Source organism: Phascolarctos cinereus, unplaced genomic scaffold, assembly GCF_003287225.1.
Source record: "Phascolarctos cinereus isolate Bilbo 61053 unplaced genomic scaffold, phaCin_HiC Scaffold_5;HRSCAF=322, whole genome shotgun sequence".
Lineage (NCBI taxonomy): Eukaryota > Metazoa > Chordata > Mammalia > Diprotodontia > Phascolarctidae > Phascolarctos > Phascolarctos cinereus.
Genome location: NW_027555958.1, coordinates 4,230,461 through 4,245,874, shown reverse-complemented (window position 1 = coordinate 4,245,874; position 15,414 = coordinate 4,230,461). Strand labels below are relative to the sequence as shown.

The window sequence follows — 15,414 nt, the reverse complement described above, 5'->3', positions numbered from 1 at the left end:
CTCTGAGAAATCAGGCTTTCTTTGTGAATTTGCACCTCAGGTAAGGTCTAGGGGAAAGGATTTTAGGGAGCGGGGATCAGGGAACGGAACGGAACACTTGAATTCTCTCTTCCTCCTCAACTCACTCCCCTCCTCTTGTTCATTCTTTTCTCTTTCCTTTTTTCTTCTCTCGGTGTCTCTGTCTCCTTATTCATCTCTTCTCTTTTCTGCCCATTTATTTTTTTTCTCTTTTTTCTTCCTTTCTCTATTCTTTCTTTTCAGTCGCAATTGATCACTTCCCTGTTCTCTTTCTCCCCCTTTTGGGATCTCTTTCCCCCTCGCTCTCTCCCCTTCTTCCTTTCCACATCTTTCCTATCTAGTACTGAACTGCCCACTAAACTTCCCCCTTCTCTCTCGGGTCCTTCTCAGGTCCCTCGGGATGCCTGGTGGGGATGCGGGGCCTCAGTATGCCAGGGCCGGCTCATCCCCGACGGCGCTGTCCCTACCGAGGCTTCTCAAAGCGCTCCCCCGGAGGCGGGCTCTCGGGCTCGGATGGCTCCAGCTCCGGCTCTGCGCTCGCCGGACTCCCGAAGCAAGCGAGAGAGGTCCGTTAGCAGTGCTGGAGCGCGGTCACCCGGCCGGCCCCGGGAAGGGAAGGGGAGGGGAGCCCAGTTGAGGGACTAGGAGAGCCCTGCAGCCCAGCCCCGACTTCCGAAGCGGGCAAGCCAGCAAACAAAGCCGCCGCCGCCGCCGCCGCCGCCGCCGCCGAGGGTCTAGCTGGAGGGAGGCCCCCAGGCGGGCCGTGCTGTGCCACGAGTGTCCAGGGCCGGGCAGGGGCTAGGAGCGGGAGCTGGGGGCGGGGGAGGGGAGCGAAAGGTCCCCCCATAGTGGAGGGGGGCAGAGAGACGGGAGAAGCAGTTCGCCTTTCGAGGTGCCTTCCCCAGATTTCGGCTCAGTGTAACCCAAAACTGTGAAAGTTTTAGCAGGGAGGGAGGGGGAAGGAAGGGGGGAAAAGAAAGAAAGAAAAGAAACTCATTTTCCTCCCCCTTGAGCCGGCGTCCAATCAGCGCTGGGCTCCGCACCTCCCTCACTTCTGACAACTATTTAGCAACGGAGCCCAGCTAAAGTTTCCAAAAAAGTTAGAATAACTTCCTCTCTCAAAGACCTCAATTTTGCACAACCCGTCCTTGAAATAAGAGACTTTCGAGAAACTTGGAAAACGTCGGGTCAGCAAAACTTCTGTTTTTCCAAAAGGATCTGTCTCAGGAATTTCAAACACATTGAGGCTTACACGCGCGCTCACACCGCTCGCGCACACACACACACACACACACACACACACACACACACACGGAAGGAAGGAAGGAGAGGGGAAAGCAGAGAGAGAGAGAGAGAGAGAGAGAGAGAGAGAGAGAGAGAGAGAGAGAGAGAGAGAGAGAGAGAGAGACAGAGGCCGTGAGTTTGTCTAAGTTTGTTCCCTTCCTCCTTCCCCTTGCCTCCTTGCAGAAAGAATGGAGGAAGGCTCCAGTTCTCCGGTCTCTCCCGTGGACAGCTTGGGCACCAGCGAAGAGGAGCTGGAGAGGCAGCCCAAGAGGTTTGGCAGGAAGAGGAGCTACAGCAAGAAATCCAGCGAAGATGGCAGCCCCACCCCGGGCAAGAGGGGGAAGAAGGGCAGCCCCAGCTCGCAGTCCTATGAGGAGCTGCAGAGCCAGAGGATCCTGGCCAACGTCCGGGAGAGGCAGAGGACGCAGTCCCTGAACGAAGCCTTCGCAGCCCTGCGTAAGATCATCCCCACTCTGCCCTCGGATAAACTCAGCAAAATCCAGACCCTGAAGCTGGCCGCTAGGTATATAGACTTCCTCTACCAGGTGCTGCAGAGCGACGAGATGGACAATAAGATGACCAGCTGCAGCTATGTGGCCCACGAGAGGCTCAGTTACGCCTTTTCCGTGTGGAGGATGGAAGGCGCGTGGTCCATGTCGGCATCCCATTAGCTCAGCACCCCAGACTCCCGAGAAGCCCAGCTGCTGAAGGGGTAGGTACCTGGTTCTTTTCTTCTCACCTTGCCCCTCTCCTCTTTCCCAGAGATACCAGGCCTGGGTGGCACCACTACTTGGCCTGGACAGAAGTAGCTGGGCACTTTGGTGGCCCTTCATCCCCAATGAAGGGATAGCTGGGCCTCTGGACTCTTCTTAGACCAGCCTTCTTGTAGGGCTCAGACTAGGGCTCTCCATGAGGGCAGGCAAAGCTCAGGTGGCTTGTGTGGCCATGCAGAAAACCTAACCCTAATTCCAAGGTTTTGGTCCCTGGCAATAGGCTACTTAGCACTTTCTTGAGTCTGTGACACTTAGGTTTTTTGCTTTGTCCAAAACCTGCGTGAATAAATGCCTGCCTCTATTCCCCTTTCTAAGAACAAAAGAGATGAGGGAGAATCAGGGAAGTCAGACATGGGGCATCACACTGGCAACAGGACACACTGCTTTCCCTTTCGCCCCAGGAATGGCTGGAGTCTGGAGGAAGGAGGCAACCCACAGATGGAGGAAGGGGACAGAACTTCCCACAGAGCCAGAAGGCATTTCTTATACAAACAGGAGTGTTTTTCTTTCTGGGGGGGGGGAGAGGTTGTGTATAAGAGGACACAACCAGCACAGCCCAGTGACAGCAAAGATGGACAACAGCTGCTGTTTGGAGCAGAGCCTCCCAGGGCCCTGGAAGAGTCAGCTCTGATAAAGCTGTCTTAAAGGGATTTCGCTGATCAGTTGGGCCTCTCCTGGAGGGGGGCACTTTACAAAAGCAGCCCTAATCTCACAGACAATCAGTTCTATACTAGGGCTTCATTAAACATGTATGTATATATATGTGTATATATATATATATATATATATATATATATATATACACACACACACACATATACATATATAAAATCATTTATATATATATATATATATATATATTTTTTTTTAATTCACTTTCTGTTTCCATGCTAAGGCTCCAAGCTGGGTGTGTGGGGCTGGTTGGGGTTCAACTGCTGCCCAGACCCCCATCCTCTTACAAATGGAGATAACATCAGCATTGGTCTTGTTCAAAAGGAGTCAGCCTCCTTTCTTCCCAGGCTCTGTCCCAACTCCTATGTCCAGGATGGGCTCGAAGCATGCTGCTGCGGCTGCCCTCCCAGAAAACTTGTCTGATTTCTTCTGAATCTGTCCCACTTCCCTCCTTCCCTCTCTGCTGCCCTTGGCATAGTTACAGCCCAATGCATTCTTCCCTTTTCAGCCTGCTTTGATACAAAGTGTTTGAAGTTAAGGGGCAGAGCATTACAGACATAGCCCCATATAAATGTACGCATGCATACACATATACATGTGTGCGCCCATGTGCATGTATGTTTATACGTATATGTTTATATGTGCATTGTGTAAGACTTAGGTAAATGTAGAGTCTATATATGCTAAACATGCAGACAGACATTGAATACATATGCGTACTGCTCTAAACAGGGTCTACATTGGACTGCAAAAAGCTTGACTTACCCTCAGGGATACTTTGGTCTGTTTTGATTCTTCCAAAAGCTGATAACATTAGAAGGAGGCTTGTAACCATGAGTATTTCTCAGGATCATAATATTCCGTAATCTTGTGTCTGATACAGAAGACAGATAGATAGCAAAGTTCTTGGTTTAGAAGCAGGTAGAGTTGTAGAGTAAGGACAGATTGGTCTGGTGCAATAGAGTAAAAGATTGTGGGGCTGGTGGAATAGAAAGCACAGAACAAGAAGAGAAGAGGACACTGGAGGTATTGGGGGTTTACCTCCTTTGCATAGTGAGGATACAGGTTGGTCATTGCCTTTTTTTGTTGAAAAGGACACCTCAAAAAGTCTTCTTGAGAATGTCTGCCAATGAAGGAAGAGATGCCTCACTGTCCCTCCAAATGGTGTGGAGAGAAGTGGGGACCAGCAACAGAATCAATAGAACTAGGAAAAAAAAATGCTGTATTTCTGTTGTTAGTGTAAGAAAGTTTCACCTCTTCCCCCTTTTTGTGGCTCTGTAACGTCCTCTGAGAAGTGCTTAATGCCCTTGTGAGTCTCATGGCTTCTCGGAGGATAGAGTAAGCTGAAGTTCTTTGGAGATGAAGATGCTCTTGCTCCCTCTTATGTCTGCCTGTCTGGGGGGACCTCCTTTGCTCCCGAGAGTCACTCTGTCTTGCTAGCATTCAGCTTTGTCCAGGAGCTCCATTTTTGCTGTGACTGAGAGAAGCCACTTTTGTAAAACTGTTCTGAAGATCGTCAAGGCTTGTTTGGTGGGTTGTATCTTCAAGGCAGCAGAACCAAATAGTTGAACAAAGAACAATCAACTTATGGGAATCTTCTGCTTTTGTCCAAGGCAGATGTAAAGTGTCCCCAACACATGATTTTTCAGGGAAAGTAAGTTTAGATTGTCTGAGAACGGAAAGACAGCAATAGTAGAACATCCTAACTCTTCTTGGGTTTTTGTTGTTGCCAAAATTATATACTAGCCGCTATTCCTTGATTGCTTTTATCTGTTCTCCTTTGACTAGCCCTCAATGGATACTGTGGGGTACAGCACATAAGAAAAAAGACCAGCTGGATGAAAGGTCTCATTGTTGGGGGGTTTAAACACACATGTACCCCTCCCCCACCGTTTAAGCATAATGTCAACAGAATTATAATTACGATTGTCCCGGCAAGAAAATGATGGAAAGTAAATACTAGGAGCCATTCGACTAATGAAGGAATTTAGCTGAAAAGTTTAGAATTTCATTGAAAAACAATGCCATTTCACATCTCCAGGGAGTCAGCTGTAGAAGAGAAATGAAGATATATTTAAGGGAAAATCTACTTGCTTAGCTTCACTATCAACAATCTCTTCTCCCTCCTCCTCCCAGCCCTTCACCCCCTGCTGAATGTATCAGTAAGAGGATCTTTCTCATGAGTCATCTTTGGGACAAATTTAGAATATTACTTTTTCTTTATTTACTATCTTTGCCTTTTCCTTAATTCAGAGCATTACAGATAGAAGGCTCTGAAAAGCTGTGCTTCTTTCAACAGTCACACTTACACACGCGCGCGCACACACACACACACATATAAAGTGAAGGGTAGAGACTAAAGTAGCAATCAGTCGGGATGTCCCCTAGTGAGAAGGGACCAGTTTGCATAGCATTTCAGGCCAGAGTGGTTTGGTTTGCTTGGTCTAAATTATCTAATCATAGCCCAAAGTCTATTCTGACCTCGGAGGCCAGAGACCCAGTTGTGAATAGGCCAGCCTTCTAAAATCTCCTTCCTCTTGAAGCTAAGCATCTGCTGCTAACAATTATGAGAAACAAAATTTTGTTATTCTCACCAATGATTTGCTAAAACCAGGAGTCTGGCTTCTAATTTTGATGAAGGATTCTATGTGTTTCCATCCATCTGAAAGCTCTGGGTGAACTGATGGCTTGGAAAACCAAACTTGGGTTTCTAGAAGAAAAAAAAATGCCGGAAATGGCCAAAGTGGAAGCTCATGCTTTACACTGATGTTTCTTCGCTTGCCAGATTTCCGAAGTGTAAGGGGACCCGAATTAATGGGTCTGTTTGAACCATCAGCTAGATCTCTCCCAACAGGAAAATTCCAAAGGTTTGGGGAGCGTGAGTGTGTGTGTGTGTGTGTGTGTGTGTGTGTGGTGTGTGTGTGTGTGTGTGTGTATGTGGTGTGTGTGTGTGTGTGTGGGGTGTGTGTGTGTGTGTGTGTGAGTGTGAGCGTTAAATTGTTATGGTAATATCAGAGTTATGAGAGCAGATATTCATGCTACCTGGACTGTCAGATATGTAGGTGATTCGTACTTGTCCAGCGGAGACAGGGTCTCTGAGTATGCTCCACAGTATTAAAGAAAAACCTCTCGCTGGAATTTCAGTCAAGTGGGCCCAAAACGGGCATACTGACTGGTGGCACTTCCTCAGCAGGCATCTCCACCCCCTCCCAAAATCGCACCTGCAGAGTTTCCTACCTGGGCCTGCCTTGGCGGAGAGGTTGCCTCTCACTGCCGTGGCCCAAAGACCCAGGCCTACTAGGGGATGGCTTTCAATGATTTCTTTTGGGAGAAAATGGAGAAACATAACAGCTGAGTGGAGTCTGCCGTCAGGTCAGGAGTTAAGATGCAGAATTGAGGGAGCAACTCCAAGATGCAGAGTCAAAACATAAATGCTGTGACTGGAAGAGATGAGGGCAGGCCCGCTTGCTTGGGGAGGGCTTCTTCTCCCCTCTGGCACCTTTGTCACTAGGAAAAATGGACCTAGATGGCCGCATTGATACCAAAATCTGTCCACCAGTATTCTTGGGCCTCGCTCCAATGTAGCTATCAATGGAAAGCAATCCCATGAGAGTGCTTGTCCTCTCCTGTCGCAAAAAAAGATCCTTTCTACCCTTTCTTAGGGAAGGACCCTCTTGGGAAAGACCATGAAGGTGAAAAAATGAGGCTTCTTGTGCTTTTTATTCTGGAGAGGATTAACGGATGTCACTTTTATTTAGCGATGGGGCGGCAGGAAAAGCTGGAATTAAAACCTCATTTAAAATGGTTCTTTCTGAGCATAAGGTTCCAACCAATCATTTCAGTTAAAACTGAAATAGAAATTCAATTTAAAAGTGCACATCTTAATAAAGTGGTTGTAAAGGCTTGGGTTTTTCTGGTAGTTTTCTCCTCCCTCCCCCCTCTCTGGGCTTCATATTTATATGAATCTTTTCTCACTGAGAGATTCAAAAACAAAACAAAGCTACAGCAACAACTACCCTGTGGGTACATTCTGGAATGTCTCTTTATGTGTGTGACCTGACCCAGGAATGGTTCCACGGGCTGCAGAATGAAAATTGTCTGCTTTCTCCCAGGGAGAAAGTCACCACCGAAGGGCCGAGGCCTAGAGCTGGGGAAGGGGCAGGCAGGAGACACACAGCCATCTGCCTTTGCCCTGATGGACTGGAAATGAGAGGGGGAGGGGGAACATGTGGGAGGCGGGAGCTCAGTCCAAAAGCATCAAACCATTTTTTACAAATCTCGCCTTATTGAACAAATTACAGGACCAACGATGCTTTGAGCCGATGTAGAAATGACGAAGCAAACCTGAGCCTCAAAGAGATTCTTTCTTCCCCACTCTGGATCAGAGGCCTTTGCCTGGCTGCATGTTCATCCAGAATTTGGGGTGAAGGTGGGGAACAGGGTATCTGAAAAACCAGGTTTGTTATCAAAGCTCACGGTCAGGATAAGATCCCAGAAATCTGAGCCTAGAAACACCCCGGGCAGAACCATGAGCCTGTTCGATCTGCCTAAAGGCAACATTTACCATGGATTCGGAGAAGCCAGCCTTTGTTAGATCTCACAATACTTTGGGCAGATGTTGACAAACAGGACAGCGCACACAGGAAAATGAGGCTCAACATGTAAAGAAATAACAAGGTGAGTTAGCTGCTGAGTGCCAACGATACTGAGAGTTTGGTGTTCAGGGAAACTTGGAGAAGCTGATCGATGACAGGCTGACATGGCTGCTTTCCTTCTCGTGTTGATGGGAAGCTAGAATGGGGTCCAATGGGATTCTCACCTGTTTGTTACAAGCAGTAATTACATCAAAGTCAGAAATCAGAGGCCTGAAGAACTAGCACTTCAGAGAGCTCAACAGACTTGTGACGGGCTGGTCAGAAACAGGACAAAGGAAGATTTAATCTGCATCCCAAAGCCCTATCATGGCATGGGAAAGGAGATCTTTTGGGGGAAGGAGCATTATACCTTCATGATCGGGCATGTGTGCGTGCGTGTGTGTGTGTGTGTGTGTGTGTGTGTGTGTGTGTGTGTGTGAAAGAGAGAGAGAGAGAGAGAGAGAGAGAGAGAGAGAGAGAGAGAGAGAGAGAGAGAGAGAGAGCACACACGCGCTCTCAAGCCTGTATGCAGGCATGTGCGCCAGCACGTGTGGGGTGCCCTGGGGAAGAAAGGCACATTTCCCCACTGTGATTTCCTGTCCCCTTCTTCTAGAGCACTCCTTTGAATTTTAGATGACCTGGTAGCTTAGTTCTCTCCTTTTCAGAAACAAGTCATTAGAAAAAGAATCCATTGGAGGAAGGTGCTCTTTCCTCCCCATTCTTCCTCTGCCCAAACCAAGAGAAAATGCACGTCACCTCTCATTTCTAGGAATGAATTTGGTGGTAGCTTCTTCATCAGAAATTCATGCTGACTTCAGTTGAGTTTCAAGCCAAAGTTGGACGTGGTTTCATTTCAAAGGACAGGTGGCAGACCATTCCAAGAGCTTGGTTAAGATGAGTGTGTATGGAAGAGCCACAGTACCAGTGTGGGCAGCTCCCCACTGCTTGGTCAGTCGCTTCAGGACAAGCCCCTGAGTGTCGTTTGCCAGAGCCTTGCTTTCCCTTAGAAAGTGGCTTCAGTATCAGTGTGTGTGTGTGTGTGTGTGTGTGTGTGTGTGTGTGTGTGTGTGTGTGTTGGGGGGCAGTGTCTGAGAAAATACCTTTTGTGCTGTGGACGCCATCTGCCTGGTGCACATATTCTCTGTGTTTTACTAACTATTGGTGGGTGGGGCTCTCCAAGGAAAGGGTCACCCTGGATCTTTTGTCCCACTCCAGGCTGTGGATGGAGCTCTGTCTCATTAATTCTACAGAAGGCTGAGCCTCCTCTCAAGGAAAGGGGGACGTCTTCTACAATAAACAAACTCCCTAAAAGAAAATATGGGGTGGCCGTTTATGGTATACGATGCATGCTACTTCCACAGTGGGCTTTTTGCGCGCTCAGCTGTGATTGAGCATTCTCAGAGGCTGAAGGAAGGCTGCTTGGCAGCTGGTTCTCCCCTTTCCACAGGGAGTTCGATGACTAGGGGCTTGACAAGCCATCTCAAGGCATTTGCTAAAGGTCATTGGAGGGTGTGCAGAAGTGATCAGATATCAGCAGCCAGGTGCTGCCTGCTCTCCATTAGGGAAGTTGTGATGGGAAGGGAGCCTGTCTCTCAGCTCGCCTACTCTCCTCACATTTGAAACCTCAGCTCAGGAAGAGGAAGGGAAGATGGCCATGAGCTCAGCTGGATTGGTGTTTATTGGGTCCCTTCCAGGAAACCTGTGGGAGCTGTGATGGAATTCCTGATAGGAGAGGTTGGTCCTATTGAGTGACCCCAGAGAAAAAGCTTGGATTTTAAAAAGGAAAGAAAAGAAATGTAAGAAGTACCAAATATAGGGGGAAAGTGATGGAAGGAAGGAAGGAAGGAAGGAAGGAAGGAAGGAAGGAAGGAAGGAAGGAAGGAAGGAAGGAAGGAAGATTTTTCTTTAAGTTGGGCATTTAGCAGTCTATATTTGTATAGTTGTTTTTTTAACTGAATAAAATTCATTCAGAGACAAGATAGACAGATATAACATTCAGGACCCATTAAACAAAGATAAGTAATCTCTGCAGTTTGCATCATCTAGTACACATATGTTCTTTCTACTTTAAGACTGAGAAGCTACATGAACATTTAACTTTTTTTCTGACTTGTAAAATCAGTGAGCTGAAGGTGACCACTCTCTATCTAATGAAGCCAACCCAGGGTTTGAGTATCTATCTGTCCACTTTTTTGTCCTGATTCCCTGTGGCCACCTCACTCCCACCAGCACCAATGATAACAAGTGTCTATGCTCAGAAGGATTGACAGGGCCCTCCTTTCTCAATAGCTCTTTGGCCTTGCTCTTATTCCTCACCCAAATCATACTGCCCTATTTATGACATCATAGCTACCTTAGCTGATGGCGCTACTGCTGTCATCTCCTGGATTCTGTGGATCCAGACTACAATAAATCCCATGATAAGAAGAGAGATCCTATGTTCATGCCACTGTAACATAATGAAGACAATAGAAGAAAACATGGACATATAATCTGGCAGATTTCATTTTAATTAAATGTTTAAACTTGTGATCAGTATTTAAAATATTTCTCAGAATACCTTTCCATGTGAAAAACAAAAACCAAAACACTTATCACCTCCAAGCCTCAACTGTATTACCTATAAAATGGGGATAACATGCTTAGTATGGGCAGCTAGGTGGAACAATGGACTCCAGGCCTGGAGTCAGGAAGACTTGAGTTCAAATCTGGCCTCAGACACTTACTACCTGTGTGACTCTGAGTAAGTCACTTAACCCTATCTACCTCAGTTTTTTTCATCTGTAAAATGAGCTGGAGAAGGAAATGGCAAACCACTGAAGTACTCCCAAGCCCAGTGCTTTGTCCACTGCCCCACCTAGCTGCCAGTATCTTTGCCAAGAAAACCCCAAATGGGGTCCCAAGGAGCTGGACATCACCAAAACGACTGAAGGACAACAGCAATTTCTGTAATAGCAGTCTGGGTCAAATGAGATAATATGAAATGCTTTTCAAATGGAAAATCCCTTTTAAACTGCAGCTCTTATCCATTTCCCACTTCCCTGTAGAGCTGTGTAGCAACTCACCAAAATAGTGGTATATTGCTTTGGGAAAACTGGGGAGGAGTGGAGGTAAGGAGAAACCTGGCAACCGTCCCCGTGAAAGCTCTCTGGATGGGAGGGAGGCTGCCAATTACTTCATGGGGTCATAGAATGGGAGCTCAGAAAGAGACTTTGGAGATCTTGTAACCCAAGACTTTACTTTTATTGAGGGGAAAACTGAGGTCCAGAGAGGGCTCACTGATTCTAAACTGAAAGGGAATCTAGAGGTCATCTAGTTCAATCCTTTCATTTTACAAACGAGGCAGATGAGACACTAACATGTGACTTGCCCAGGGTAACAAAGCTGGGCAAGTGTTTGACGCAGAATTCTGACTCAGGCTTCCAGGCTCAAACTCTTCCTCTCTACTTCCCCTCTCTATTTCCCAATGCAGTGATTGGGGGCCCATGGCTGTGTGCTGTTATCTTGTGTTTCTTGACCAGGTATAATTTTTAATGCTATAATGTTCAAGCTCTAAAGAGCGACTTTGGTTAGCAGAATCTTGACTATTTTCGAGGATTCAAATTGTTTTTCCAACTGGTCCTTAGCTGGCCTTCCAAGATATTGATGGATGAGACAATGAAGAATTTTGCTCATTATTGTTTAATTAATCAAACGTATTGCTAAAGAAAACCCTCCAACCCCAAAATGATTTCAACCTTTTGATTCCTGAGGTCCCCATGCAAGGATTTATTTCCACCACACTGGATGACCCATGGACAGCCCTGGGGAGCTGCAGTGCCTTGGCCTCATACTTACAAGCTGAAGTGCTTTATTCAGTGTTCCTCCATGGTTAGCCTTATCGAACAGTTTTTTTAAAAATCTGTGACTTCCAAGGATTGCTTTGTTAAAAGAGGAGGGAAGGAGAGAAAGAGTGGGAAAGAAAAGGAGGCAGGGAAGAAGGGAGGGGATTAAGGAAGGCAGGAAAGGAGGGAGGGAGGAAGCATCTACCACCTTCAGGCACAAAGGCAAAAATGAAAAAACTTTCAAGGGATTTAGGCTTTCTCAAGGGGGACAATGTATATGCACATAAGTATAAATGAAACATATACACAATCAGAGGGGCCCAGATTTAGAGCCAAAAAGACCTTAGGGGCCATGAATTACAATGAACTCACTTTACAAAGCAGCCCCAAAAGTTGAAGTTAGTCAAAATTAAGTGACTTGCCCAGTGTCACATAGGTAAAAAATGCCAGTGCTGATTTGCTTCTTTTGGGAAGAGGGGTAGGAGAGGAGAGCAGGGGGGTGGGGGATGGGGAATCACCAGTAGCTGTCAGGGAAAAGAAAAGGTTTCATGTAGGGGGTAACAAGTGAACTTCGGTTCTAAGGAAGGTGGGGGTTCTAAGACATGGGGAGAGGGAAAGAGAGAGAAAGGACAGAGGAAGAAGAGTGAACATTTCCTCTCCAGTGGGGTTATGCCATCTATAAGCATAATTAGAACTATACCTTGGTAACTGATATTAATGTCTTTAAAACTATTGTAAACACAAAACAGCTACAAAGTGAGGCTTTTGCTTTTTCCGGCTGAGTTTTTAATTAACAACAATCTATTTTGTCTCCCTTCCATCCTACCTTCACCATTAAAAAAGAAAGAAAAAGAAAAACCCTTGTAACAAACACACTTGAGCCAAACAAAGTCTTACATTGGCCCCCTAATTTCTCCTTCTGTGCCTGAGTCCATCCTGGCCCCATCAGGGTGTGAGTAACATGCTTCAGCCTCAGTCTCTGGAATGGTCAGTGGTCATTGCATAGCCAACTTCATTTTCAAAAACTTTGTTGCACACTTGTCACACTCTGTTCTTTCATCCAGGAAGAGAGACAGACTGAAAAGACTCCAAGCAGGACAGACCTTCGAAACAATTTTAAAAATGGAAGATGGCTTTAATTTTGTGGTTTCGTTAGTGGGGCAGGGGAAGAACTCCCGATATTGAAACTCCATCCACCCATGTAGGTTGGCAATCCATCATCACCCTATAGAAAGTTGTCTGGGGTTGTTAAAAGGTTAAGTGATATGACCTTGGTCACAGGGAAGAACATGTAATTATGAAATGATGTGGCATAGACTGAATTCTGTAGGATTTTGGAGAAGGGACATAGCTCTGAGGCCTAGGAGATATAGATGGCATTTGGCATTCATAGGCCATTGGCGGATAATACAAAGGGGAGGAGGAGTGGTGGACACAACTCATTGGATGCCAGAGAAAGACTCCAAAAGAATTTTTACAGTCTAATAAATGACCAAATTAATAAGATGAAGTTTGATAAGGGTGAGTGCAAAGTGTCATACTTGAGCTCCAAAAAACTAGCTACAAGAGGACATAATGAAGGAAAGGTGGCAAGATAGCAATTTATAGGGAAAGAATCGGGGGGGGGGCAGGGTTAGTGGTCCATAAGCTCAAGATTACTCACCAGCATGGCCAAATCTGCCTCGGCTGTGCTAGGGGAGGCACGTATGACACCCAGATCTAGGATGGCTGATCCAAATCATCCTGCTTTGTTGATCAGACCACATCTGGGAGGTGGTTGGCAGCACAGGGCACCAGATTTTATAGAGGACATTGCAAGCTGTTATATATCCAGAGGAAGCTTACAAGGATGGTGGAAGAAAAGAAAATCAAGACGATTGATGGAAGAAACTGGGGGTGGTTCATCTGAGGCAGAGCGTTTGTATTGGCTGTCTTCAAGTGCTTAACAGGGTATCATGGAGTATCATGGAGAAGAGGGAATGGACGTCTTCAGCTTGGCCCCATCAGGCAGGACTCATGCCAATGGATGGAAGCTACAGAGAGAGAGAGAGAGAAAGTTCATGTGGCTCTAAGGAAAATTTTTCTATCAAAGAGAACTTTGCAGAAGTAGCTTGGGCAACCTCAGAATGTAACAGGTTCTCTCTTGCTGGGGGTCTTCAATCAAAGGCTGACTGACCATCATCAACCATGATGAAGGGGGGATTCTTGGTCAGCTATAGTTTTGGATAAGACGGCTCTTGAGATACCTCAAGGCTCTGATCTTCTCTGATTCTCTGACAGTCTAATGGAGAATGGGGGCCTTGAATTGGACTCCAAATAAAGGCTAGGGTGCAGATGGATAGATCAGAAAACAGAACAGTCTCCACGTAAGGAAAACAAAATACCTATGGGAGGAATTGCACATAGGAACACAACAGGAAGACTGTGTTATCTGGAGCAGAGGAGCCCAGGGCAGGGATCTGCCACTGCCTCACACATCACCACATTTATCTGAGGATAGCACTCCTTTGAAAATGGGCCGGACAGCTTCCACTTCAGACACTGCTGAAGGTTCGCTGAATGTGAGCCCATGAGGTTCCTGGTCAAGAGAAAGAAATGAGAGGAAGCAACGACTCAGCATTCATTTCCTTCTTCTTGAGTGTGATGGCTAAAGACACAAGCACACAATTACACATCACTCAAGTCTGCAGTCTGTTTGCTGATGAGTTTCGGACCCAGAAAAGATTCCCATCTCCGGCCCCCAATCTGCCTCCAGGAAACAGCATCGGCTCTTTTCAACACCAAGGGGAGCCAAATGACCTTATTCTCTTCCATCTGTTGATTTTTCTTCCAATCATAAGAGAAGGACTTCTTTAAACAGTGAGACAAAGTTCGTATTTTCACAGGCAGCAGGCTTCATCTTCCAATAGATCTGGCCCAGTGCTCATAATAAGCCCAGAACAGAGCTGTCCAAAGAGGTGCTTAGCAACTCATATCTCTAGACTTATTTGGGGAAAAGCCAACCATTGGGTTAGACACAGCAGCAGTAGCAGCAATAATGGCATCCTCTGTCCCTTGGTGAGCCTGATAAATGGAAATGGTTTCCTAAAAAAACTCTACTTGCAATGCAGTTACTCTATTGTGAAGCAGATGATGGCAATGCACTGTATGGGGCCGGTAAGGGAAAACAGGGAACAGATAGAGGAGGTGGCATACACAGATATTGACTTCTGGTTTGCCTTGCATTGTCATCTGTTTATAGAAGCTATGCATTCAAGTTCATTCTTGTGGTTTGGATTGATTTACTTTTGTTACTTTAATTACATTTCCTCTCTGAAAATGGGAAGGGGGCAGAATCAGAGAGGCATAATGGATAGACTTGGCACTTAATAGCTGGGTAAGGAGTATCTGCTGAGTTATTCATCAATGTGATTTACAATCTGGGATCTGCATTGATGGAGGTAGATGGCCTATTGGAGGGTCTTTGTGCATATGAAATCACAGAACCTCGAGTATACAAAAGGAGGTCAAGGACAAAAAGGTGTTTCCGAGGGTCTCTGCTGTCCTTGGCACATGTCCATGTATCTGGTTTTCTCTCTTCGTGATCTTCATGAGAGAAGGTATTTCTTGTTTCTGTATGGGCCTCCTGCCCATGTGGACAGATCACCTGTCCAAAGGTCTTCCACTGATCTGGTGACAGCTTTCCATTGTAACAGAGCCAGGACACCCAGGACAATTAATTTCCTTAAAACACACACACACACACAAATGAGCCTCTTCGACCAGATATTTCCTGTTCAATTTTGAGTAAGCTGGAGTCAAATGGCATTTTCTTTTACCGAAGGTGAAATGGAGCTTGACGTTAAAGCATGGCATTGTGTATTTTACAAAGAATATTGTTTTAGATAGCCCCTAGAGATGATGTAGTAAGGGACTGATTATGGTTAAACATGAGAGAAGACCACAGGACAGCCTGGATGAGAAAGGGCCCTGAGTCTGTGCCGTATGAGGGCTGCTTGATGGAAGTGGCCATGGTCAGGTTGGAGAAGAAGGGCTGGCTTTGACTATTTGAAGGAAAATCTTGTGGAAGGCTGATTGCCCAGATTAAAATGTCTGGGAAGTTATCTGGAAGGCAGTGTTCCATAATGGTTAGATGAGCTGGCCTTTGAATCCAGAAGGCCTAGTTTTGACCCCTGCCCCTGACACTTCCTGGCCAAGTCATTCAAGATA

At 46.2% G+C, this 15,414-nt stretch overlaps 1 protein-coding gene across 1 annotated transcript in view; it reads left to right on the top strand.

The window, feature by feature from the left end:
- The first annotated feature begins 1,105 nt into the window (after positions 1-1,105).
- TWIST2 (twist family bHLH transcription factor 2) overlaps positions 1,106-15,414 on the top strand; it is a 74,855-nt gene continuing 60,546 nt past the window's right edge. The window contains exons 1-2 of the mRNA XM_020973444.2: positions 1,106-1,205; positions 1,486-2,014. Of these exons, the coding sequence (XP_020829103.1) occupies positions 1,491-1,973 (483 nt within the window). The 5' untranslated portion in view covers positions 1,106-1,205; positions 1,486-1,490 and the 3' untranslated portion in view covers positions 1,974-2,014. The remainder of the gene's footprint in view (positions 1,206-1,485; positions 2,015-15,414) is intronic.